Raw genomic sequence first — 24,342 nt, forward strand, 5'->3', positions numbered from 1 at the left:
GAATGTAACATGAGGGTAGTATGTCATAGCACTTTATTTTATGAAAACAAGTAGCAGGTTTTCCACAAAATAGCCATGTTTTTAATCCGACATCATTTCACGGCCCTCTGCCTGTTCCGTGTACAGCAGAGTGAAAGACGTTGGTTAGTAATGGGTTTCGTTTTGCAGGCTTCGGACTAGCAAAGCATTCTTCTCATCTGTGAGATGCTGACCCTTCCTGCTTGGGCAAGCTGGCCTTCATGTGGGTTCCTGGCTAATAGCCTGGTTCTTTGGCTCTTTAGCCTGTGCTGCCAGAGTGAACCGGCTCAGAACCAGCACTTCAGGGGCTGTGGGTGGTCTCTGAGGGACTTCCCTTCTGCCTTCTGTGTGATAGATGGAGAACACAGGCCCCAGGTCTGATTTTGGTTTGTTGTAGGGATCTTTCAGATACCCTGGCATGGATATCACCCTGGGGAGCACGGTGAGTGTCTCGAGTGCTGTTCAGTACTGGTGCTGGCATGAGGTGAGCTCTGAGGAGAGGCCTGGTTTGATGGAGCTAAGGCTCAGAGGATTGAGGCTTTCTAGGAAGTTGTCTGTGGCCCTTCCTCAGGAAACCGCACAGGGTTGGTGATGCAGAAAGCTTTTTTGATGGTAGAGCCAAAATCAGAAATGCTTGGTAATATTTTTTTTCTACTTAGTGACATTTAGTAGTCATGTGAAATCCCTCTATGGGTCTTGTGTTTCCTATATAGACAGAACCCAATGCATACATGGGGATGCCCTGATTCTCAAAATATCTGACAATCTTTGGAGATTTTTCTGTGTGTCAGGGCCCTGGGATTTTGAGAGTAGAAGCCAGCAAAATACCCTCCCTTGCGCCGCACATGAATGATCAGGTCCACAAAGCAGTGTCCAAGCTGAGAAACTGCTCCAAGACCTGGCCCAGTAAAGTACTGTGACCATAACACATTTGGATGGTAAATGGGCTTGACATACATATTTCTGTCTAAAGTAGAGATCTTGCTGGATCTGAGGTGTATTTTGTGAGGAATCAGCACCAAGGCGCGGAGGCTTTGGACTCACCTAGAGCCTGGCTGCAGAGAGGAGAGCATTCACAGAGAAAAGCCGTAATCCCAAGACTCCCATGCAATCAGAGCTCCCACTGGGGCAAGTCTGTGAGGCAGGCCAACCCCTGGCAAGGCCGTGTCTTTGCCTGTTGGACTCTCGACACAAAGTAAGACACAGCAAGCCATCCTGTCTACCTCCAGCAGCCCAAGGGCAGTAGAGAAGGGAAATGCCTCCTGGCTGTTCTTGGCCATAGACAAAGCTCTTTGAGAACAGTGATGCTCATTCTTTGCTGCTCACTCTTCTACTTTGTGGCACTGAAGTGACCTCCACTGTCCTTGAATGTAGGATATTTGGCCTTGGGCTCCATCAGAGCTTAATATTATGCTAACTCTGAGCTTAGTTAGGTGTCTGCTTATCCCGTGTTTGGATTAGCAAATGGTAAGCCCAACAACTCATGATTGCGTCTTCATTTTGGCCCCCAAATAAATCTTTACACCTTGTCAGTCTTCTGATTCTATTGTGACATTTCCCAAGCGGACAGTGACTGTTTTGGAAGGACACACATCTGTGAGAAAGCAGAGGCATGTGTGGAATGTTACCAAGACTTCCTCAGCACCAGCAAGTCTGTCTCCACTGGGAAGCCAGCTCCACACTCAGCCTTCAGTGGCTGGGTCCTGTCTGAAACATAGGCTCCAACTGGAAGTGGGAATGTGGCAGCGTTGGCCTGGCGGGTGAGGCTCCTGAGGTCATTACTATAAAGGTTTCATCCACGTTTCCAGCGATGTCACTGCTAATGCTGTAGCTTCTGTAGCGAGATGGTGGCAGGTCTTACTGTCGCATGGAAGTTGACATAGATGTTTGTGGACCTGGTCTCTGGGCCCTGTCTTTGGCCCCCCAGGTCTCTGGAGACAAGCCAGTGTGAGTTTTTGACATGAAAAGGAAAAGATTGCATAATGCACAGGCTCAGCAATATTTGGTAAAAATAAATGTTTTTCTTCAAAGTACATTTTTATGAACTGAGGACAGGAGGCCTCTGGTTGGTGCTGGATCTCCAGTCAGGTAGGCTCTGTTCTCGAGGGATCTTTTTTCTGACCTCACTATACAGGAGAAGGCAGCTGCTTAGAGCCTTGTTGAGAGTAGAGTGGAAAACAGGCTGGGTGAAGTGTGTTTGTCTTTGTGGGCCAGTCCATCTACTTGAGGCACGGATTACAAGACGCCTTGGGCACTGTCTCCAGGAGCCTGCCCGCCCTGGGCCACCCTGTGCTCCCTTCAGCTGCTTTGTGGTGGATGCCTATCTTAGGTTTCCGAGCAAGGATCTTGGCTCCTTTTCTTCTGTGACGTTCAAGGGTCTTCATGCCTTGATGGCAGTTTGTCCTTCAGGAGATGTCTTTCTGTACAGAAGACCGAGGTCTAGATCTAAACCAGGTACTGCCAACTGTGGCCTACCTCTTGTTTCTGTGGATGAAGAGTTAATGGGATACAGCCATGCTGTCTGTCTACATCTGTGACCGTGCTGGCAGTACAGTAGCAGAGTTGGGTGGGTGCCAGAGAGGTCACGCCATCTGAAAACCCAAAATACTGCTTGAGCATTTGTCTGCCCTGCCAACTCCTGAGTTGTAGACCAAGTGTCTAAACTCTGTAGTAGTAATTAGTATATCTTCTTTAGGTCAGTATAAATGAGAGGAGCAGGGTAGAGCTCCTCTGTTCCCATGTGGCCCTTTTTGCATCTCTCGTGAAAGCTGAGTCCTTTCTTCTTGAGGTTTTGAGGGTTCAAGAGACACTTCTCTGATGCTGGAATCTGGGGCGGGTTTCCGAGCATAGAGAAGCACCACTGACCAAGCCTGCTAACCCAGGTAGTTTGCACACTCACTGCTCACAGAGGTACTGGCTACAGCTGCACAAACAGCAGCCTGGGTTAAGATTGCAGATGCTTCAGGGCTTCCCTTGCAGGAATCCTTGGGTGTGCAGATCTGGTTGTCTTCTAGAAATCTGAGGACAGGATCTTAGGGGAGACTGACTACAGCCAAGAACTTGTCTCCTGTCATTTTTAAGTTAGGTTTTGGACCTCATTTTTCTGCATTTTGAAAATTGTTGAGATGGGCAGTGTTACCAGCACCTGCTGACCCTTTAGAAGCAGGAGCAGCAAACTGAGACTCCTTTTTATGCTCACTGTCTTTCTCTGGGGGCAGCAGGCACTGTTCCCCAGGGGACCTGTATTCATTCTTGCACTGCCAGAATTCCAGCTGGCTGTGATGCAGAGGGCCGGAAGTGAGAACACAGGAACCTCTATGAGGACACCTGGGTTCAGCCCGTCCTTTAAATTTGAATCAATAGGCTGCTGGTCCCCTGCTGCCTTCTGGTGATGGCACTGGGTCGTTTTCCTAGGGTAGCCTTGAATGGTGTTTTCTGTGAGTGTGTGTATGTGTCTGTCTGTCTGTGTGGACGCGCGCACGCATGCGTGCTTCCTGTCTGTTTTCCCTGTTGCTCTGGAAATAAGTGTTCTATAAGTCAGTCTGTGGTAAGTAGCTGGGGATTATTAATTTTTATAAAAATGGGCATTCTGGGTGAGTTCTTAAAAGATACATTGATATTTCAAGTGACTTATTGTCGTATAAATATTTTAAAACCAAATAATTTCTGGACTGACTCTTGATCTTCGTGGGTTTAAATTGCTCACAAGTGTTGGAGGTGTTTTGTGTTTGCATTCTTGGAGGCTGAGGTGAAAGGTGGTGCTGTTGAGTGGACAGGATTTGAGTGTTGTCAGCTGCTCTTCATACAGGGTTTTCATAGTTGAAACGGTGAGGATGCAAAGGCCCTGCTGCTTGATGTCCGAGAGCCTGCTGTTCTGATGCCCCGATCACCTTTGCTCACGTCCTATCTTACTGTGAGCATTTTTCCTTAGGATGAGTGTTGCCTGGAGCTCCTTTGTGGTTGTTCTTAGGCCTTTGGGTGACATTTCTCCTTCATGTCCTTCACTATAGAACAAAACGCTGACTGCTGATGTGGCTAGTTTCCAGATACGCCTCTCTCCCAACACAGGAAACGTGAACTGTTCTGGCTCTCCCAAGGGAGGGGAGTAAATTCTCTTGGGCCAGCCAGTCTGTCGTTCCCAATTGATGTCACGTCAATAGGAAGTCACTGTGGGGCTGAGTTTGGGCTATACATGGGTCTTCACAGAGTAACCCAGTATTTTCCAGACTGTTGTGGAAAAACATCCAATGCCCTTTAACATCTCATAGTTTATACATGGGGAGGTGGGTAGAGCATGCTGGAGCAAACAGGCAAAGTTTCTTTCATTTCAGGAATATTGGTGCTTAGAATCCCAGGATCCACCCTAGCCCCCCAATGAGAGGCTGCATTTAGGATCACCTGGGTGTTACACGACAAGGCTCCCACCCTATTTTACTAGTAGAATGCCATTCATAGGGTTGGGGGTACTTCCTTAGAGCCTTCCCAGCACCCCCAGGGTTGTTTGGCATCCTTGATCCTTCTACCACCCAGGCCCACTGCCCTAAAGGGGCCAGGTGATTCTTGTGCCTCACTGTAACTGATCTGCCGAGAGAGAGAGAGAGAGAGAGAGAGAGAGAGAGAGAGAGAGAGAGAGAGAGAGTGTTGCCCCTCCCCTTTAAAGTCTCATTTCCACCTAAAAGCAAGCAGATTCGTATTCACGGCCAGACCAGGTTGTATCTACAGGGAGGCTATAGTCGGGAGTTCTGGAACCTTCCTGGTTGGGTCTGTAAGAGCACAGTGCTGAGTCTGTGCCATCGGTGTCTGGTAAAGGACCTCAGTGCTCAAGGTGCTGGGTGTGATGGTGTCTCCAGTTCTCAACAGATCTTGGTATGAAGGAGTGTTCCTTAATATTTCTTCAGTGTTTGACTGTTACTTTGTTTCCTGAAATAATGAAGAAAACCAGTTTAGTGAAAAAGAACCTTGTACACCTTAAACTCCACCCTTAATCTTCTCTGTTCCTCATCTATAACCCAGCCAAGTCCACATACATCTGCCCTCTCAGTCTGGTGGATGCATATGGGGATTGAGCAGAAGTACCCTGGCATTGTGGGAAGAGTGTGGAAGGAAGCAAGCAAGAGCTGCCCTGGGAGGTAGTGACACACTCAGGTCAAGCAGCGCTCCTGGTGACTGCTGCCTCTCCTCAGATTTAGTCATGCAGAGCAAGGATGTGATGTGTGGCTTCAGGTGGTCATGGAGACCATACCTGAATGTGGACTCTCATTGTCGGAACATGATGCTCTCAGTAGAACTTTGAGCAAGATCGTAAACAGCGATGCAGCTTGTAACTACCTTGAGCTGGGGGGAAGCCTGGCTGTGAGTGGGTGTAAAAGGATCTTCTAAACTTGCGCTTATACACTTGGGTCTGTCAGTAACATCCTGTGCTTTCTTATCACAGCACCAATTCTCTGTGAAGGACTCGAGCGATGGCCTCCAGGCACCGCTGGGCCTGTCTGTGCCCCCACACGTGCAGGTGTGGGCATCCGTTTCCGAGCAGGGTATAGCTGCACGTGAGGTGTTTGGGCAAACAGCCTGGCCTGCTCCAACCCACCCACCCACAGAACTGCGTGAGGCAGCCTGGCCCCAGAGGTACCTGCTTGGGGTTTCCTGAGGCTTGTGCTCTCACAGCGCTCTTTAAAGCAGATGTCCTGGTGAACTTTGTAGACTTTCTTATACCTGTTGTCACAAGAAAACTCTGTGAAACCAGACATCGGGAGAGGCGTCTGTTTCATCTAGGCTGGACAGAGGCAGAGTCCACTATTTTCTTTTTTTTTAAATATTTTTTTTTCTATTTTATTTATTTATTATGTATACAATATTCTGTCTGTGTGTCTGCCTGCAGGCCAGAAGAGGGCATCAGATCTCATTTCAGATGGTTGTGAGCCACCATGTGGTTGCTGGGAATTGAACTCAGGACCTTTGGAAGAGCAGGCAATGCTCTTAACCACTGAGCCATCTCTCCAGCCACTATTTTCTTAATACAGTGTTACTGGGGGTGTACGCAAAGTCTAGCGTGCATAAAGATGTATTCATTTCAGGGTACCATTTCACAAATGCTGACAAAACCAAGGTGGTGAAAGGAGTCACTGAATTTTCAGTGACAGGACATTGCTGGGGCAGGCCACTTGTCCTGAGGCTTTGGGACGGTCTGACTCAGTGTGCTAGTTGGTGTTTTTGTTTATTTGTTTGCTTGCTTGTTTGTTTTGTTGGTCAGCTTGACACAAGCTAGGGTCATATGGGAAGAGGGAACTTTAACTGAGGAAATGCCTCTATCAGATTGGCCTGTAGTCTGACAAGTGTGTGGGAACCTTTTCTTGACTAATGATTGATGTGCGCAGGTCCAGACTGGTGTGGCTAGTTTAACCCTTGGGCAGGTGGTCCTGATGGTATAAGATAGCTTGTCCAGTGAGCCATGGGGAGCGAGTCAGTAAGCAGGACTCCTTGTGCTCTCTGCTTTAGTTCCTGACTCTTTGTTTCTGTCGTGGTTACGTTCCTGCCTCAGCTTTCCCTGATAACACCCTGAAAGACTGAGATGAACACTCTCCTCCCCAAGTTGCTTTTGGTTGTTCTTTGTCACAACAGTAGAAAGAAAGCAAATCAGGAAACCCAACTCTCTGTTCTATGAATGTTTCAAGAACACAGTCATGAAGTCTGGCCCTGGAAGCCTCCAAGGCAGGCAGTATGGACCAGGAGGCCTGATGAAGCCTGCCCATCCCATATTTAATTAGTTATGCCAGCAAGCCTGTTTAGCTCCCAAGTCTCCATTTCACGTGTAGCAGGATATACTCATAGATCTTCTCAGCATTCTGTGGGAATGGGACTGTGCTTGGGCCTGTTAGGGTTTCTATGTCTGAGCCATTGAAAAGAAAACCAGGGAGCTGGCAGAGAAGCTCCTGCTTGCACTAGTTTGGACCAAACTAGAGGACCGTTTGGAGGGCTTCTTCTGGCTGTGAGGGAGCAGAGGACCTGGAACAGCTACCAGAGAACTGGAGGGGAGAGGGGCGTAACTAAGAAAAATCGCGTGCCCTGAGAAGAGGGGAACGTGAGAGGAATATTGCCATGCAGGCCGGAGCATTTGCTGGGAGTAGGCAGTGATCAGTGTTGAGGAGGCAGGCTCGAGTTGGAGAGGCAGAGGCAGCTGGAACTTGGGGGTGCTCTGGAGTAGAAAGGGATCCATGGGAACAGTCTGGAAATCTGCCATGAGAGGCGAGCTGTGCATACACAGGCCTGGAGTCCTGAGCAGCGAGGCCAGACCTGAACCAAGATCTTGTTTGACTCCAGGAAGATAGTGCCACAGAAGAGGGTGAAATTAGCCCTAGATAAAGTCTCTAAAACTATCCTAAATCCTCAAAAGGACCAAACTGTAATAAAAGCCTGCCTTGCAGAAACAAAACAACAAAAATCTTTCTTGAAAAGAATCCAAATAAATTCACCACCCAGTAATATGAAATTTATAATGTTCAGCATCTGATAAATTATATATTCAAAGAATCATAAGAACCAAAAATCAAAATCAAATACAAAAGCTGCATATGATATATAACCTGGAGAAAATAATTAATAGAAAACAATTCAGAAATGAGAGGAAAACCTCTGAAATAAATGCTACCTGTTTGTCCCACATGTTCAATAAGGAAAATATCAGCAAAATGAAGAGAGAAGTGGCTGACAATGATAAACACAGTATCTGTGCTGGGGCTGGGGCTCAGTGGCACAGCACTTGCTGGGCAGCCTTGGGTTTAATCTTAAGACTGAAAAAAAAAAGTGACAACCTCCCCCCCCCATCTAATCCAACAACCATCAACAAGTATCTGAAATTGAAGCTGTTGAATTGAATTGATAACAAACTAGATGATGCAAAGAGAAGGTGTGTGGCGTTGAACACATAGCAGTGCAAACTACCCAACAGGAAGCATAGATATGCACACATATACACCATTCACAACACAAAGACAATGGAAAGATCTACAGTGACCTGAGGGACAATATTAGTCAAATATATTCATAATCGAGCTCTAGGAGAGAAGAGAAATGGAGGAACAAAGAAGATATGAACAATGGCTCAGATTTGACAAAAGCCAAAGCACCAGAAGTACAAGATTAACAGATTCCAGAGAAGGAACCCGTGTGCTGCTGAACACCTTTAATTCCAGCACTTCGGAGGCAGAGGTAAGTATATCTCTGTAAGTTTGAGGCCAGCCTGGTCTACCTTAGCTAATTCCAGGACAGGCAGGACTTTAAAGAGAAACTCTACCTCAAAATAAGTAAGTGAATAAAAATATACTCCAGGGAATAAAAATAAACACTATCAAAACCAAACACATGATCAAGTTGGCCAGAAACAGCAATAAAGAGGAAATAAAAAAAGGAGCCATAGGTATGGAGAAGACAGGGGTGGTGACAGGGTCAAATCTGTCAACTCGGTGGTACCTAGGGGTAGTAAAGAGCACCCTTGGTTGTGTCTGGGGGTGCTTGCTGGCAGCATTGAGAAGAGAAGGCTGCCGTGATGTGGATGGTACCATCCCACAGACTGTGGGCCTGCACACAGTACAAGTGGATAAAGGAGAAAGCCAGGGAACCATGCCAGGAGCTCTTCCACTTCACCTTGACCTCCACCATCATGGACTGAAACCTCTGTAACCGTGAGCCAAAATAAATCATCCCCCCCCCCAAAAAAAATCATTCCTTTTCATTGTGTGTGCCAAGTATGCTATCATAAAGATACTTCTAACCTGGAGCGCTGAAACAAGAGTCAGAGCTGTCAACTAACCATCCTATAACTTAGGAAATATTTATGTCCAAAGTGAGGCTTAGACAAAAAGTCTTTCAGACAAACGAGAGCAGAGAACCATCACCTATGAGTCTGTGTCCTCAGACATGTTCCAGTAAGTTTTCCAGAGAAGGAAAATGATACCAGATGGAATCTTAAGTTACACAAAGGAATGATGAGTGTTGGGAAAGCAAGGCCTTCAGCATTGCATAGCAATAAGTGGCTGACAGAACTGTGACGTCTGCTGTAGATGGGAGTAAGTCTCCTGTAACTGCAGTTGTATGCAAGTAACTCAAGCTAAGTGGAGACAAACTGAAGCTGTGCATTGAAAATCCTTGAGTGACTACGGGACAGAATGAAACAGTTCTAATTGGTGACCCAGCCAGAGAAGAGAAAAAGGCAATGAGGTTCGGATGGAAAAAATAGAAATCAATACATAGATTTAAACCCAGCCACACCACCCATTATGATAATTGTAAAGTGATTTAAACTCTAGTAAGACCAATCAGAAAAAATATAAGCAAGACTCATCTCTGTTAGCTAAGGGGAGTCTCTTCAAAGATACATATAGGTTACAAGAGCAGGAGAGAAAGTTTGCTGAGTGAAGGATTCTCCTCACATGACGGGGGCATCTAACACAGAGGCAGGCTCTGGTGTAACCAGAAGAGCTGGAAGCTGTTGGACTGGTAGGTGCAGACTAACATCAGATTGCCATTGTGGGTCCAGGGTGAATGGTTGTCAAGGCTGCTTCCCCAAACCCATACAGATTAGGACCTTTGACCTCTTCCCTTTCTGTCTAAGCCTGGCTTTGCTTCAAGCTTGGGGACACTTTCTGCCGTTTTCCTTCTGTTCTTTCACCTGCTTCCTCCTCCTCCTCCTCCTCCTCCTCCTCCTCCTCCTCCTCCTCCTCCTCCTCCTCCTCCTCCTCCTCCTCCTCCTCCTCCTCCGAGCATCCAGAGGGGCTTGGTCACACATCACCGTCTGCACAGAGCCCTTTAGGATCTCTGCAGTTCATGGGGAACAAATGCCACGGTCCGTCTAAGGGTCTCCCAGATCCCAGGAACCCTCCCGTCTTCTGCTCCCACATTATTCTCTGCTCTGTTGGCCTCTGTTCCTCAGACATATTGGGCACCTTGCAACACATGTACCTGGTGTCTGGAACATTATTTTCTCTCTGATAGCTCCACCTCCTCCATGTCTGTTCAGTGTCCCTCTCCCATGAAGCCTACTCTTGTCCCCTTTATTCCTTGTTCTTCTCGTCTTATGCTTTTATCTCTCTCCCTTCCTGGGCACTCCCTGATTTCTCCTACACTGTGCTGAGATGTGCCTTTGCTATGGCTGTCTTCATCTAGAGCACAGGATCTGGCTCCCTGAGTGCCTGGAACAGCCCAGCACAGCAGGCCCTCAGACACCTGACCCAGAGTCATGAGTGCTATAGCAGGTAGGGTCTCAAGAGATGAGACAAGCAGTCCTTCCTCCTGGTCCAGGTGGAGAAACCGCGGCAGGAGTGGTTTGCTCACCGCCACATCACGCTGGGGTAGTAGTAGAGCTGGGACTGGGGCTCTCATGTGCTGATTGATGTTCGGGCTTTAAGGGAAGGAGGAGAGTCAGGTCCTGGGACTGTGTGAGGGCTTCCATGCATGGGTCTCAGCCTGTGTTCTCTTTAGTCAGTTCTTGGGCTTCATGGGCTGGACAGACAGTTTAGACAGAAGTGGCCCAAGCCAGTGCCTGCAGTGTCTGTCCCGGGGGGGGGGGGGAATAAAGTCACAACACCAGGGCACAAGGGCAGAGGCGGAGCTGACTTACACATGGTGGCAGACATCTCCTTCCCAGACAGGAAACGACTTTGTCTCTGAGAACAGCCGTGTGCAGGGGCGAGGCACTTTTTCACAGGCTGTGTGGCACAGAGGAGAAAGAAAGGCCAGCCTTGAAGAGGAGGCTCTGTTTCTGCCTCTCAAGAGAGACCTTTGCCTGGAAAGAGCCCTGCAGCCTGTGCGAGCCTGGGGATCTGTCAGCTACTTTCTGGACTTGGGGCCTTGCCTCGGGACGCTCAGTTTCAGCAGGTTGGTTTTCCTTAAGGTTCTTGTGGCCTCGGAATTATTTTATGTCTTTGTGGGAGCTTCCAACACCTTTGGTTCTCAGTCCAAATATGTTCCCTCTCATCATCAGTCCAGCGCCTGAAATGTTTCCTTGCAATCACCACCCATTCCTGACTTCCTAGGCTCTCTCCTGGGCAGTGCCTTGAGTAGCCCCATGCCCCTTGTGGTTGGTTCATGGTCCATCCCTCAGGTCCCACATCCACCATTCTTCCTACCTGGACTCTTTCTGGCTCCTGCCTTGTAGTCTCTCAGATTGGAAGCCCTTAGGTATAGCCAGTTTGTATGATCAGCCTCTCAGGGCCAAGTCCCAGGTCACTGTGTCAGCTGCCCTGAGGCCAGTAGCCAGCTCTGACTCACCAAGCTCACAGTGTCTGCCTTTGAACCCAGGTCTGCAGTCACAGCTGTGGGCATTGGCACCTGGCACACAGGTACCTCCATTCTGACAGGCATCTTCTGAACAGCTACCAGGGGCACCTGGGAACAGGAAGGCAGTGTCAGCTAAGGGCCTGGGGAGGCCTGCCGGTCCTGCAGGCTGCATCTCCTGGTAATCTGGCCCAGTACACAAGAACAGCTGTCATTACCGTTCTTGGTTTCAAGTTGTCCCATCTTTGTCTAACGAGAACCCTTTCAGGTGAGTGAGCACAGTCCCGCTTATGTCTGACACAGTGGATGCTGGGCTTAGTCTACATCTTGCCTGGGTCTGAAAATTGCCTTTTTCCTGCATTCGTGGAAACATGTCTGGAGCTGACACTCAGCCTGAGCTGTCCTGCCTAAGGCCTTTCCAGTGAACAAAAACGGGATATTAGGCTTTAAAGAATGAAGCAAGCCAGGTATGGTGGCACACGCTTGTAATCCCACTTGGGAAACTGAGGCAGGAGGATCACAAGTTAGAGGCCAGCCTGGGCTGCATAGAGAAACCCTGTGATTACCCAGTGAGTCTGTCTTATTCACTCCAAAAGCAGCAGGGTGTCTTCAATACAGAAACAAATCCAGACAGTGGTGGCTCACACCTTTAGTCCCAGTACTAGGGAGTCATACACTTTTAATCCCAGCACTAGAGGGAATATAAATGGGAGGAGAGAGTTTCTGTCTGCTTAGTCTGCAGTCACCCAGCCTTGGCAGAGGTGAGACTTCTCTAGTGGCTTGGCTGCTTTGCTTGTCTGGTTTTCAGGTTGAACCTCAATATCTGCCTCTGGGTTTTTATTGTTCATGTTACAAACCATCCTCCCAGGGCACACACACGGTACACACTGGAGCTGGTACAGGTGCCCCTGGGCTGGGGAGAATATTGAGTTCAGGGATCAGTGGCCCTGTGGTTGCAAATGTACCCTCTGGTACTGTAAGTGCCCTTACTAGGGACAGGTGTCCTTGGAGGGCAGAGTTTTCATGTGAGGTGACCTTGAGGGTCACACTCCCACAGGTATTCAGGTCTTCTTTGGAACTAGGTGAACACAATCTAGACCCTGATGTGACTCAGGAGGAAAGAGTTCTGGGTCCTAGGCAATGGTGAGATGGCTCAGAGGTTAAGAGCACTGGCTGTTCTTCCAAAGGTCCTGAGTTCAATTCCCAGCAACCACATGGTGGCTCACAACCATCTGTAATGAGATCTGGTGCCCTCTTCTGTCCCACAGGGATAAATGCAGGCAGAATATTATATGTATAATAAATAAATAAATCTTTTAAAAAAAGAATTCATCCATAAAACTCTCATCCAATGCAGGGCGATGGTGGCGCATGCCTTTAATCCCAGCACTCGGGAGGCAGAGGCAGGCGGATCTCTGTGAGTTCGAGACCAGCCTGGTCTACAGAGCTAGTGCCAGGACAGGCTCCAAAGCCACAGAGAAACCCTGTCTTGAAAAACCAAAAAAAAAAAAAAAAAAAAAAAAACCTCTCATCCATAATCCCTAGAGGGATCAGAGGGAGGACAGAGCAAGAGTCTGACGGTTGAAGGAGCAGGCATTGGTTTGTGCTGCTGACTGCTAGCCCAGAGGTCTGGAAACACACGCTATACGGTGTGTGCTGCTGACTGCTAGCCCAGAGGTCTGGAAACACATGCTATGCTGTGTGGGGAGAGCCAGCTGATCAGATGGTACAGGCTGAGTAGCCCTACAGGTTGCCAGATTTGGGAGGGCATCCCTCAAGGCAGGACTTGCTCCGTGGGCATTCTTCACTGATTCGCCTGACTCAGTACCTCCTCTCTGAAGTGAGGCTGGGTGGATCCCCAGGGCAGGTGAGGGGCGAGGTGTGGGTGGCTACTGGGAAGAGGCAGGATGGACTCGTCTTTCCTGGGTTGGCCCTGTTCTCCGGCCCCCTCACTCATGATGCAGGGGACTGTTTTTCAGATGGGGTGCCCAGCTGCCCCTTGGGCAGAACCTGTGCCTCCTAACTTCCCACTGTGGTGTTCTCACTGTGGTAGCTATGAAGAATAGCCAGCTCCCATCCCCTCCACACATGTGACTTACTTTCTGGGTCCTTGCTGCTGTTCTTGGATAGCTGGAGGGCCAGGCGGACCTGCTCAGGGGCCTCCTCTGTGTTCTTGAGTGGCACCGGAGTGGTGGGTTCTAGGAGAAGCTAAGGGTGACCACATGGCCCTTGCTTCATGCCTAGGCCCATCCCTGCCAGCTCACCCATTGATGCTACCTACACACTGGCAAAGAGCACTGTGGTCCCAGCCCTGTCTCCCATTGAGGCTGGACCTCGTTCCCACTGCCCCTCTGAGAGACATGCTTTCTACTTTCCCGAGCTGCTTCCCAAGGGGGCTCCTTGTTGTGCGGCTGAGGTGTGGGGCTCTCTCGCTTTCCCAGGCTCAGGTTCTCCCTGCTTCCTGGGTGGGTAGGTATATTTTCTTCTTTTTCAGCATTTTCAGCAGCTGGACTCTTGGCCCCAGCTGCAAATCACCTCAACAGAACTTAATCTGCCCGTAGGCATTGCTGTTGCCCCGTGTCTGCAAGTCTGATGCCTTGGTACTCCACATCCAAGCCTGCCCGCCAGCAGGCATCCCCTCTCTCGCAAACGTGGCTTGGTGTTATCCTTTTGTCATGGTCCCCCTGCTCCCCACTGCCCCTCCCTCCCTACTCATGCCCTCTGCTCCCCACCCTTGAACATTCTCAGTCACCAAGGAGCTGGGGAATCCCATAAGGTTCGGTGGCTGGCCTCTCACAGGCGACCCTGGAGTGCCCTTAACCTGGTCAGCCTTCCCACTGTGGATGGTGGGCTCCTTCCCTGCTGCCCTAGAAGTCCAAAACCTTACACACAGGTCAGGATCGTGATTGCTGGTGGAGCACTCACAGGCTAGTGCAATCTAGTTTTAAGGGCCTAAACATTTTTTTTACGCCAGGGGCAAGGGCAGTGCGGCCGCTAGGTTGATTACCAAGTTGGTGCCAGGAAGTTTGCAATACTCACGTGATCTCACAGTGACTGATTTGCTGGGTAAGCCACCAAACCTGGCACTCACTCTTGCTCTTCCATCTACAAGCTCTGAGAACCTGCAGACAGGGTAGAAGGGTCAAGGGTTGAGCACAGCCTAGGAACCCAGGGCCCGGGGCTAGCATGTGTACCTGGGCAGCTGAGTTGGTGTTTCAGGGGCACTGTGGTCATTGAGCAGGCGCAGCTCTGGAAGGCGCACAGGGGCCGGTCTGTTTCTGAGCATCCGTAGGTGGTGTCCTCCCTGGTGCCAACGTCTGTCAGTGCCATCCCTGGAGGCTGCAGAAAAGGAAGGAGAAGAAGCCACCAACTAGGTCGCCTGGTATCCCTGTCTGCCTCTACTGCAGGAGAGTGGCGGCTCACACCTGGCTCTGCTTAGGCAAGGGCAGAGAGGGGTACAGGTTGCCCAAGAAGCCTGTATCATCTGCTATATCCTTTTTAAGCAGAGGCCATGCATTTGTGCTGCAACAGACATGCTGGTCTGGAAGAAGGGCCAGCTCCCCGACACTCCCTGGCAGAGCCTTCATCTGCTAAGCAGATTGGATCACAGCCTTGTGACTCAGCAGTTTTCCTGATGGGCAGCTTCAGGCCTTGTCACCCTAGAGTGTCCTTCTGCCTCCTTTATCTGCCCCATCCTGGCTCTGATCTGTTGTAATGACAGGCTCACAGTGAGACCCCACCTGGCTTTCTACCTGGCAGGTGTGCCAGGAGCCCCGCTGGTAGAATGGCAGGGTTGGGACTGAGAATTAGCATGGCAGATAAGCACTGTATAGGCTGTTGTGTCACAGCGCAACCTCTCAGGCTGGGAAGAAGAAGGAGGAGGGGCCCAGGAAGGCTTCCATTGGCCCGTTGCCCTGCTCTTAGGTCCTGTGCTCCTGCCTGTCCTCTCACTGTGCTCAGCCCAATGAAGCTTTTCACCCACCTCGTGTGAGGTTTGAGAATGTAATAAAGGATGAGGAACACTTGTGGGTTCCCGCAGGGCGCCCGGTCACCCTTGGGACCTGAAAGTCCCACCCCAGCTTTTCGCTTTTGTGCTTCTCTGTCCAAATGCCCCTTCCTGTCCTCCCAAGCCCCTTCCTGTCCTCCCAAGCCACTTGAGGTCTCTGGCCCCTCTTGTGCTCATGTTCAGTGACTCCTTCTGGGTCAGGCCTGGGCCTCTTCCTTTTTGCCTGCTTGGTGGCTCTTTCAGGATGAGGTCCTGCATTTGCTGTCAAGGCTGCCTGGATTGGATTGGTGAAGGCTTGACAAACATGTATTTCCAGATTGCTAACCTTGTCAATTGTCCTTTCTTACCCGTGGGTAAAAAGTCGCCATTCTCGTGCCTGTGTCTCTGTTCCCAGGAATGGCCCTTGCCAGTTGTCTATTCTACCTCCTCTGGGCAAGGACACCACACCCCAAGAACATCAGGCAGCAGCTGTGGGTCTGATCGGCTCCCAGCCCCCTCCTGTCAGAGCACTCACAGGTGATGATGTAGAGGTGGGCAGGCTCGCTGTGCAGCTGGCCCTGCTCCGTGCTCTGCACAGCCGTAACTGAGAGCTGGTACCGCCGACCTGGCAGCAGGTCCCGCACCGTGTAGGACACCAGCTTCCCATTGGGGATGTAGCGGCTCTTGGTGCTCTGACTGGTGGTCACATTGATGACATAAGCCTCCAGTGAGATGCCTGGAGCGGGGGCGTCCCATACCATGTGGGCAGAGGTGTCTGTGACTCGAGAGGCGGTCAGGTTCGCTGGAGGCAAAGGCCCTGAACAAGGAGGAATGGACAGAGGGAGAAAGCGAGAGTCAGGTCAAAGGGCAGCTGGCAAAAACATCACCTAAGATCTGAGAGGGATCAGGAGCTGCATCTGAAACCAGCCTTGGTTACTGGTGACACCGTTGCCCCGGGAGAGCATGGGGAACTTGTATGCAGAGGGCTTCTGCCTCGGTGAAGAGATCTCGGGGAGGTCAAAGGCTGGGCTTAGGAGGTCAAAGGACACTTTGGAAAGGATAAAATGTCAGGAGGGTGTCAAGTGCGACAGAAGACTGCCGGGAGAAACTGTGCCTGTCTACTTACGGGTCCACACGTTCAGTGGTGCTGAGGCCAGGCTCTCAGTGGGGTGCTCGGCTCCCCCAGGCCCACTGAGAGTGGTTAGCCGCACAGTGTATCTTCTTCCTGGCAGCAGGTCCCTGCCAGAGGGGGGCAAGGAAGAGAGGGACATATAGGGGTCTGTGGCTAGTTCTGTGTGACCAGGAATGGGATATTTTGCTGCTAGTGGCTGAGGGCACCTCCATGAGAGGCAGATCAGCAGTCAGCCCTTGGACCGTAGTGGTCCAGGGTTGGGAGGTTTCCCCACTATCTAGTGAAATGAGAGAAGTGTCTGGACATAGCCACAGTGTGGTCAGAGGACAGATGTTCAGATGGGAAGTCCAGCAATGGGACAACCCGAGAAAGTCTCTGTGTGGATCCATGTAATGGTCATGGTCTGGCTTTTAGAGCAACCTTCAGAATGCTGGCAGGGCAGAAAGAAACCTCACTCTAAGTGATAGGAGTCTCCACTTGCTGCTTCTGACCACAGAGGACATGGGGGCCACAGCTGTTGCCCCCTCTACTGTTGCTAGTCCCATCGCACCCAGTGATGTAACATCCAGAGAATTCACAAGCCAGTGCCCCTTTGCCAACTTCAATTTTCTTTTCTTCCTATTTGGGGAGCCAGGCATTAAGGAGCAGGGTATTCCAGCTGCATATCCAGAGAAAATGGGGGAAGTGACCATGCAAGCCAAGGGACAAAACACTTAAAAACAAAACAAAATGGAAGAGGAGAATCAGTCCTGGAGTTCTGCATTGCCTGGTTCAAATGTGCAGTTTTAGTAAAAAAAAAAAAAACAAAAAACAAAAAACAAAAAAAACCACAACTATGGAAGAATGACACATTCAAAGGGAAGAGAAGGAGCGCAGTCTGTAACAAGTGGACTGAGGAGACAGGCGGTCTGCAGAGAAATGAAGAAAAGAACCCGGGGGGGCCACGAACAAAGGCAGCCTGTCCTCAGCACAGCTGGACAGGTTTGCAAGAAGGAACAAGAAGCTTAGGAAAGAGGTCTTGAGAGGGCTGGGAAAGGTGTCTCAGTGGGTAAGAGCACTTGGTCTTGCAGAGGGCCTGGGTTCCATTCCCAGCACCCACATGGTGGCTCACAACCATCCACAACTTCAGTTTTAGGAGTCCTCTGTGGTACAAGGTGCACAGACATTCATGAGAGCAAAACACTTATACACATAAAATTAAATAACTCAATCTAAAAAAATGAAGAAAAAATTGGACAATTCTGTGAAGGACACGCCTGCAAACCTAGAACAAACCTGGATTTTAGGGCATTCTGGGGTCCTTGCAATACTGTCAGAGTACTGCTGTTTGTATGGCTCGGGGCTACACAAGGTAGGACAGCACACACACACACACGTGCACACACACATACATGTGCACACGCACACACATGCACATGTCCCCAGTGAAGCTGGCTCACTCAGGCCCCAGCCCCACTCAGGTGAAGGATGGTAAGTGTACGGATACACAACACCCTGGGCCCTGTGTTCCTGAGGCAACTTCTCTTACCCAAATGTGAGTCGGTCCACACTCCTGTCCACCTCGGTGGACTGGGCCACTGAGGCCTCAGGGTAGAGGATGGACACTCGAACCCTGCTGACAGTAGCATGCTGGATCCTGTGGAGAGCCCACTGCACTGAGATGGCACTGGCTGAAATGTTGGTGACCTCAAAGTCTTCCACAGGGCGGGGTCCTGGAGGGCCACAGGATGCTCAGTTGATGCCACATCTCCTGCTCCTCATTGCCCAGCCCAGTGCCTGCTCCTTTCTACCTGATCTCTGATCTACCCAATAGGAAGGGCAGCCCACACACAGAGATGTCCACTAAACCATAGGTAGGGACAGGTTCCTCCCCTGGGCAGCGGTGGCCAGGACACCTTCAGGAACTCACGGGTGCGGGTGAGCAGCGCTGCGGGCCTGCTGATGTCGTTTTTGTTGTTGGTGTTTCGTTTGACGGAGAAAACTGAGATATTGTAGGCACGGCCGGCTGCTAGGGCTCGCAGCTGGTGAGAGGAGCGGCTCCGGTCCACGAAGTCTGTGCGCCGGGAGGATCCGTCCGAGGAGGCGTAGGTGACCGCATAGCCGTCCAGCACCTGTCTGGCCATGGTGCCCTCAGGTGGGCTCCAGGAGATGGAGACCCCACTCTCTTCCACCCTCTCCACCCTGAGAGCTGTTGGTGGGAGGAGCTCTTCAGAGTTGTCACCAAACACAAAGAAGGTGCAGGGGTTAGACTTTAAGCTTGAAAGAGCAGCTCCCCAGTCAAGTCCCCTAGATTGGTTCTGGGGCTTGGTCCACCCAGGCCATAGCTGGTAGGGAGCCTTCTCATTTGGGCTGCCGTGACCCTTGGAAGTCTGTGTTTCCACATGTGTGGCTGTTGGTACCACCTCCCTGCTCTCAAGAAGGGGACCTAGGTCAGCAGCTGTCTGCCCATCTTTCCCACTTGCCCCCTGGCCTACCTTCTGGCCCCCTTGCTCCTCCATCCTCCTTCCCGGAGCTCCTGGCCCTCACCTTTGGTGCAGTCCTTGCCTGTGTAGCCCACTTTGCAGGTACAGCTGTGGGACCCGTTGCTGGCCAAGCAGTAGCCGCGGCCCCCACAGGGGCTAGAGAAGCAGGGGTCACTCACTGAGGGGGGGAAATAGCAGTGAGAAGGGGAATTGTTTTTTTTTTTTTTTTTTTGTACCTAGGCCTCTTGTTGCATAGGTGATGTGAGCTGGGGAGGAGTGGGGTGGTGTCATGGCATCTGCTGTCTCTCTGTGCCTTGTATAGCTAAGAGCTACCTGTCAGGCACTGCATAGCCAAAACAATCTTGGCTCTAAGTCGGTGCTCCCATCCAGGAGGGGCTCGGTTTCAGGCTGAGACAGAGACCATTCTAGAATGGACTAGAATGCTGTCCAGTAGTACTCTGGTGCTGGGAGCAATGGTGAGCAGGGATAAGCTGCTACCAGTACCAGTACCAGTGCCAGGAAAGGCCTGGCTGAGGGACCTACCATGTGCTAATAGGGGAGAGAGTTCTCCCCAGAAATGACAGTGAGTGTGGGTCCCTGGGGCTGTGAGCTCGGTCTCTCCAGGGACAGCAGAGCCAGTTAGGGTGGATGTGGAGCTATGGACTGAGCCTGTCTTCCTGGAAGTGGAAGTGGAGGAAGGTGAAGGCAGCAAACATGGCCACCAAGGAGATCAGAGGGCTAGGGAAGGGCCCCCAGTGGGCAGAGAGGCCTGAGATCCTACCTGTCTCGCAGTGGTAGCCAAAGAAGCCCTCTGGACACACGCACAGGTAGGCCCCACCACCGTCCTCACACCGGCCTCCGTGCTGGCAGGGGCTGGAGGCACAGGCGTCCACCTCTGGAGAACACCCAAAGGGTTGGCCCGAGCTGCAGGGAGGGACTCTGGGGGAGGGAGGAGAGTACAGCGGGAAGAAGGGATAGGGGGGAGGCAAGGAGCAGTGGCCAGGAGAGGGGTATGGCGCACCTGTGGGTAGGAGGGGCTCTCGGGGATCCCTCCCACCACCCAGTTTCCTTCCTCCCTCTAGGTCACCACAGCCTTGGGAGAGTTTCTTTCCCTGGGTGGATTACCCAGCAAGAGGATGGTTCCTTACTTCCCTCCGATCTCCTAGCAGCCCTGGTTCTGTGGGACCCACCTGTTTCACAGTGGACTCCAGTAAAACCTTCAGGACACTGGCAGATAAAAGCCCCCGGGAGGTCCCTGCAGGAGCCTCCATTTCTACAGGGCTGTGCTTGGCACTCGTCTGTCTCTGCATAGACAGGGGATGGTACTGGCTCATGCTGAAGCTCCCCGCATGTCCCCCAGAATTCTAATTGCTCCCTGACGATCAGCAAGGCCCTGAGGCCTCAGCCCCGGGGGTCCCAACTCTGGAGCATAGCCTTTCTTCTGTCACCAACACTTGTTCCTTCTTGGTTGGTATAGTGCCCGTCTCTAATGGAGCATCCCTAACATCCTTGTGGCTGCTTCTGTCCTCCGTGCTTGGATGTGCTCTAGCATACGACTGGGAACAGCTCCCAGGCTTTGCCCTTCCAGAAGCCAGCGTCTCTGTTTTGGGGCTCAGCGCCGCACTCAGGCGCGAGGGATGCAGATCTCACCCTGTCCTATATTGGTCAGGCCTCTGGTCTCTCCAACCTGCCCATCTCCTCTGCCCCACCCCCAGGCCTGAGTCTGATTCTTAGGCCAAGGATTTTCAGATGAGCTCTCAGTCCCCAGGGCAGGAGGGGACAGAGACGTTTTAAAATCTATCCTGACCATAAGAATGGTCCTCGGAGAGCCAGCAGGGGATGGGATGGTTACTTAGGCAGAGCTCTGTCCAAGGGAAGGAGTGGTGGAGCACGGCAGCCATGCTGGGGAACCCCAGTGTCTTGAGCAGACCTCTTACCTAGCTCACAGTGGACTCCTTCGTACCCTGGGCTGCAGAGGCACTGGTAAGCAGCGGTGAGGTCCTGGCAGGAGCCTCCATGCAGGCATGGCTGAGACCGGCACTCATCTATTTCTAAGGAGAGATCCCAAGAACAAAGCAAGGTGGCTACTATTACTCTAGATGCAAATGGTTAGGAAGCAGCATCGAGGCCCGGGACAAGTTTACAGTACCCCTTGATGCTTAGGCCAAATCAGGGTCATCTGTAGAGGTCTCATGCCCGGCTCTTAGCTACACAATGACTGGGGTTGCTTCTGAACCACTCAAGAGTCTCCCAGAAAACCTGCTGGACCCACAGCCTCCCAGGCTTGGCAGGGAACGCCTGATGTCTGACCTTGCTATTTCTGTCTGTAGCAGACACACATGAAACTAGCATGTTTCTCAGGTGACAGTCTGTAGCTTTAAAACGTTCACCACCTGCTGCTTTTAAACCGGAAGTTGTGCTCCTGAATTTGAATGTTCGGTTTGAGAAAAGTCTAATGTCACACTTGAGAAGTAAATAAATGGTGGTGGCCGGAGAGACACTTCAGCGCTTAAGGGCATCTATCGCTCTCACGAGGACCCAGGTTCGGTTCCAGCACCCGCATGGTGGCTCTGTAACTCCAGTTCCAGAGGATCCAGTGTCCTCTCTTTGCCTCCTCGGGTACATGCATGGTGTACACACATAAATGCAGGCAAAACACTAACACACGCAAGGTAAAGAAATCTAAACATCATTTGAAGAAAGAAATCAATGGTGGTGACTAGCAGTGCTGGGACCAGAAGCCAGAGTGGTACTTCCCATCGGCTTACAGGTCCCTCCCTGCTGTACGACACCCAACACCTGTGTCTGTCATTTCTTGGTCTCTTTAAAATTATGTTTTAAACTTACTTTTGGAGACAGGATTTCACTATGTAGCTGTGGTCAGCCTGTAACTCTTTTTGTAAACTAGGCTGGGCTTGAACTCATAGATCCTCCTGCCTCTGTCTCTGGAGTATTGAGATTAAAGGCGTGTGCCACCATTCCCAGGCCTAAAATCAGTTCCTAAACTTTTTTGAATTACTGAACAAGACATGGCTTTGATTTTGTTGCTTCTGAACTTTGACAGAGTGCCATGACTGGTGTTCTTTCTCACCTAACCTTTCATTAGTGGGAGACCTCCATACTGTGTGGGTCCCTGTGGTTCACCGCTGCCTCTGCTGTTAATGCTCCGAAGTTGATTATATCATACTTCTTATTGACGAACACTTAAGTTGGCGCTAGATTTTTTTTTTTCTCTTTCGGGCAACTACAAAGGCTGCTGCTGTAGAAGTTCTCCAAATACCCTGGTGTAGATAGGTGAGTTTCTCAGGTTTACTAGGAAATGGGATTGTTGAGACATAGGCTGTATTGGTAGTCAGCTCAACAAGCAGATTGCCAAATCATTTCCAAGTGTTTCTGGCAACTTAGAGTCCCTCTCGCGACTGATAAGACAATCTGTTGTCCATGTTCTCACCAACAGGCTTCCGGACTTCTCAGATGTGGCCAGCAAAATGCATCTAGCAGCTTGATTGGCAGTTACACTTCCCTGATCACTGCAAAGTAAAATGCTCATTCCCATGTCTGTTGGCCTCCTGCAGCTCTTCTTCACGTAGTCTTGAAGTTGGTCCTCTGTCTGTCTCTGTCTCGAGACCTAACATACACATCCTCTGGCTTTCTGTTACTTTCTTCAAAGCTTTAACTTCCTAATTTTTACATACCCCAATTGGTCCAATTCTTTCTTTCGCATTTTTTTTTTTTTTTTTTTTTTTTTGTGGTCCAAGGAATCTTTCTGCATTCAAGCAAAAAAGATGTGAGCCAATATTTCCCACACAAAAGTGATATGTAAGTCTCTGCCCCTCCCCAGTCAATCACTGTTATTAATGACTGGAAACAAATGCTGTAATCATCAGATGCATGCCATGTTTTTCTAGCTGTCAGGAACATTTTCCCCACCTGCTTTCTCTGCACCTTTTAGCCTTAGCTTTTACGTAATTCTTCTTACACACGCAGAGGCTGTGGCTCCGACGCTGCTGTGCACAGCACCATTCTACTGCATTCTCCAAATGTTCCTGGTGAGACTATGGGAACTGGATTGTTCTACAGCCTGCCTCATTTCCTGTAATCTCATTCACCCGTGGTTTGTGTCAGCAGCTTCTCTGGTAGCATCTGCTTAGGAACATTTGGAGAATGCAGTAGAATGGTGCTGTGCACACAGCTGACCCCTCCTTTCCTTGCTGATGGCTAAGCCTTCTATGGCAGCGTCTCACCTTAGCAGGACCTCTTGGGCAATGTGGGAAAGCCGTGGCAGAGTGACCTTTCCCCGTGGTGGGCATCCTTCCACCATTAATCTTTGTTGGCTGTAGAGTTTTCATGGATGCTCCTAATCTGACTGAGGAAAAAATGCCTTTCTGTTTTTAGTTGGTGAGGAGTTTGTTTTATAATAGCTAAGGGCTGCGGAGGGATTGTCCTGGAGCAAATGAGAATCACATGGTTTCTCCTGTTTCCTGATATTGTGAATGTGGATCAACTTTCAGATGTGTGCCAGCCTTTGCTCCTGAGATAATCCCACTTGCCGAGACATTAGTCTTTTTTGTGATACTAGGTTTGTTTTAGTAATATTTCATTAAAGTTTTTTGTCTTTATCCTCAGGAATATTAGCCTATAATCTCAAATTTTATAATGTCTATGTAGTTTGGAATTAAGGCAATACTATTCTCAACAAATAGCCTCTGTCATTTAGAAATTAATTTTTCACAATTTATAATTTACTTAAATTATTTTCTCTCTGATTTGCAGTTCGTATAATTTTGTTATGCTGTGATTGTTTTTCCTACTGTGTCTATTCTGTTGGAAATCCAGTTTAAACCAGCCTATCACAGTAATTTTCATAATGTTGCATTTTCAGTTTAGAGTCTCTATTTTGTCATTTAAATTTCTTTTTTTTATCTCATTCAGTTGGATTCTTTCTTTCCTTCTTTCTTTCTTTCTTTCTTTCTTTCTTTCTTTCTTTCTTCTTTCCTTCCCTTTTGTTTTGTTTTGTTTTTCAAGACAGGGTTTCTCTGTGTAATAGTCCTGGCTGTCCTAGAACTTGCTTGGGAGACCAGGCTGGCCTTGAACTCACTGAGATCCACCTGCCTCTGCCTTCTAAGTGCTGTGATTAAGGGCATGCACCACCACCCAGCTGTATTTTTCTCTTTCTTTCTTTCTTTCTTTCTTTCTTTCTTTCTTTCTTTCTTTCTTTCTTTCTTTCCTTCAATAGTGTAATAGTGGCATTTTAAAGTCCTTGCTTGTGAGTTCCAATATCTGGGGTATTTGTAGACCTGTTTTAACAATTTCTTTCCTAGATTATCTGTTGTGATTTCTTGTTCCTCCAGCATAGGGTAAACACATACAGACCTAAGTAGGGCATTTCTTCCCTGGGCTGGAAAGCTGTTCTCTGCCCTGCAGCCTGCAGGCTGATCTGCCTGCCTCTAATGTTACTGGGTCATTCACTGTTGCTG

General features: G+C 49.9%; 1 protein-coding gene across 4 annotated transcripts in view; it reads right to left on the bottom strand.

Annotated features, from left to right (window-relative positions):
• Positions 1–16: 16 nt before the first annotated feature.
• Sned1 (sushi, nidogen and EGF like domains 1) overlaps positions 17–24,342 on the bottom strand; it is a 65,262-nt gene continuing 40,936 nt past the window's right edge. Inside the window, exons 17-31 of one of the 4 annotated variants that reach the window (XM_050125979.1) lie at positions 20,803–20,916; positions 20,056–20,169; positions 19,647–19,760; positions 18,930–19,043; positions 18,313–18,609; positions 17,932–18,115; positions 16,398–16,510; positions 15,807–16,088; positions 14,481–14,625; positions 14,326–14,408; positions 13,386–13,484; positions 11,281–11,397; positions 10,631–10,718; positions 5,648–5,730; positions 17–4,938 (exon numbers count right to left, since the gene is read on the bottom strand). In XM_050125979.1, coding sequence (XP_049981936.1) covers positions 4,913–4,938; positions 5,648–5,730; positions 10,631–10,718; positions 11,281–11,397; positions 13,386–13,484; positions 14,326–14,408; positions 14,481–14,625; positions 15,807–16,088; positions 16,398–16,510; positions 17,932–18,115; positions 18,313–18,609; positions 18,930–19,043; positions 19,647–19,760; positions 20,056–20,169; positions 20,803–20,916 — 1,973 coding nt within the window. In that variant the 3' untranslated portion in view covers positions 17–4,912. Of the gene's footprint in view, positions 4,939–5,647; positions 5,731–10,630; positions 10,719–11,280; positions 11,398–13,385; positions 13,495–14,325; positions 14,409–14,480; positions 14,626–15,806; positions 16,089–16,397; positions 16,511–17,931; positions 18,116–18,312; positions 18,610–18,929; positions 19,044–19,646; positions 19,761–20,055; positions 20,170–20,802; positions 20,917–24,342 lie in introns of those variants that run through there. The other 3 variants (XM_050125982.1, XM_050125980.1, XR_007589252.1) reach the window with 3 other exon arrangements.

This window comes from Alexandromys fortis, unplaced genomic scaffold (assembly GCF_014885135.2).
Source record: "Alexandromys fortis isolate MF-2015 unplaced genomic scaffold, M_Fortis_MF-2015_v1.1 scaffold_254, whole genome shotgun sequence".
NCBI lineage: Eukaryota > Metazoa > Chordata > Mammalia > Rodentia > Cricetidae > Alexandromys > Alexandromys fortis.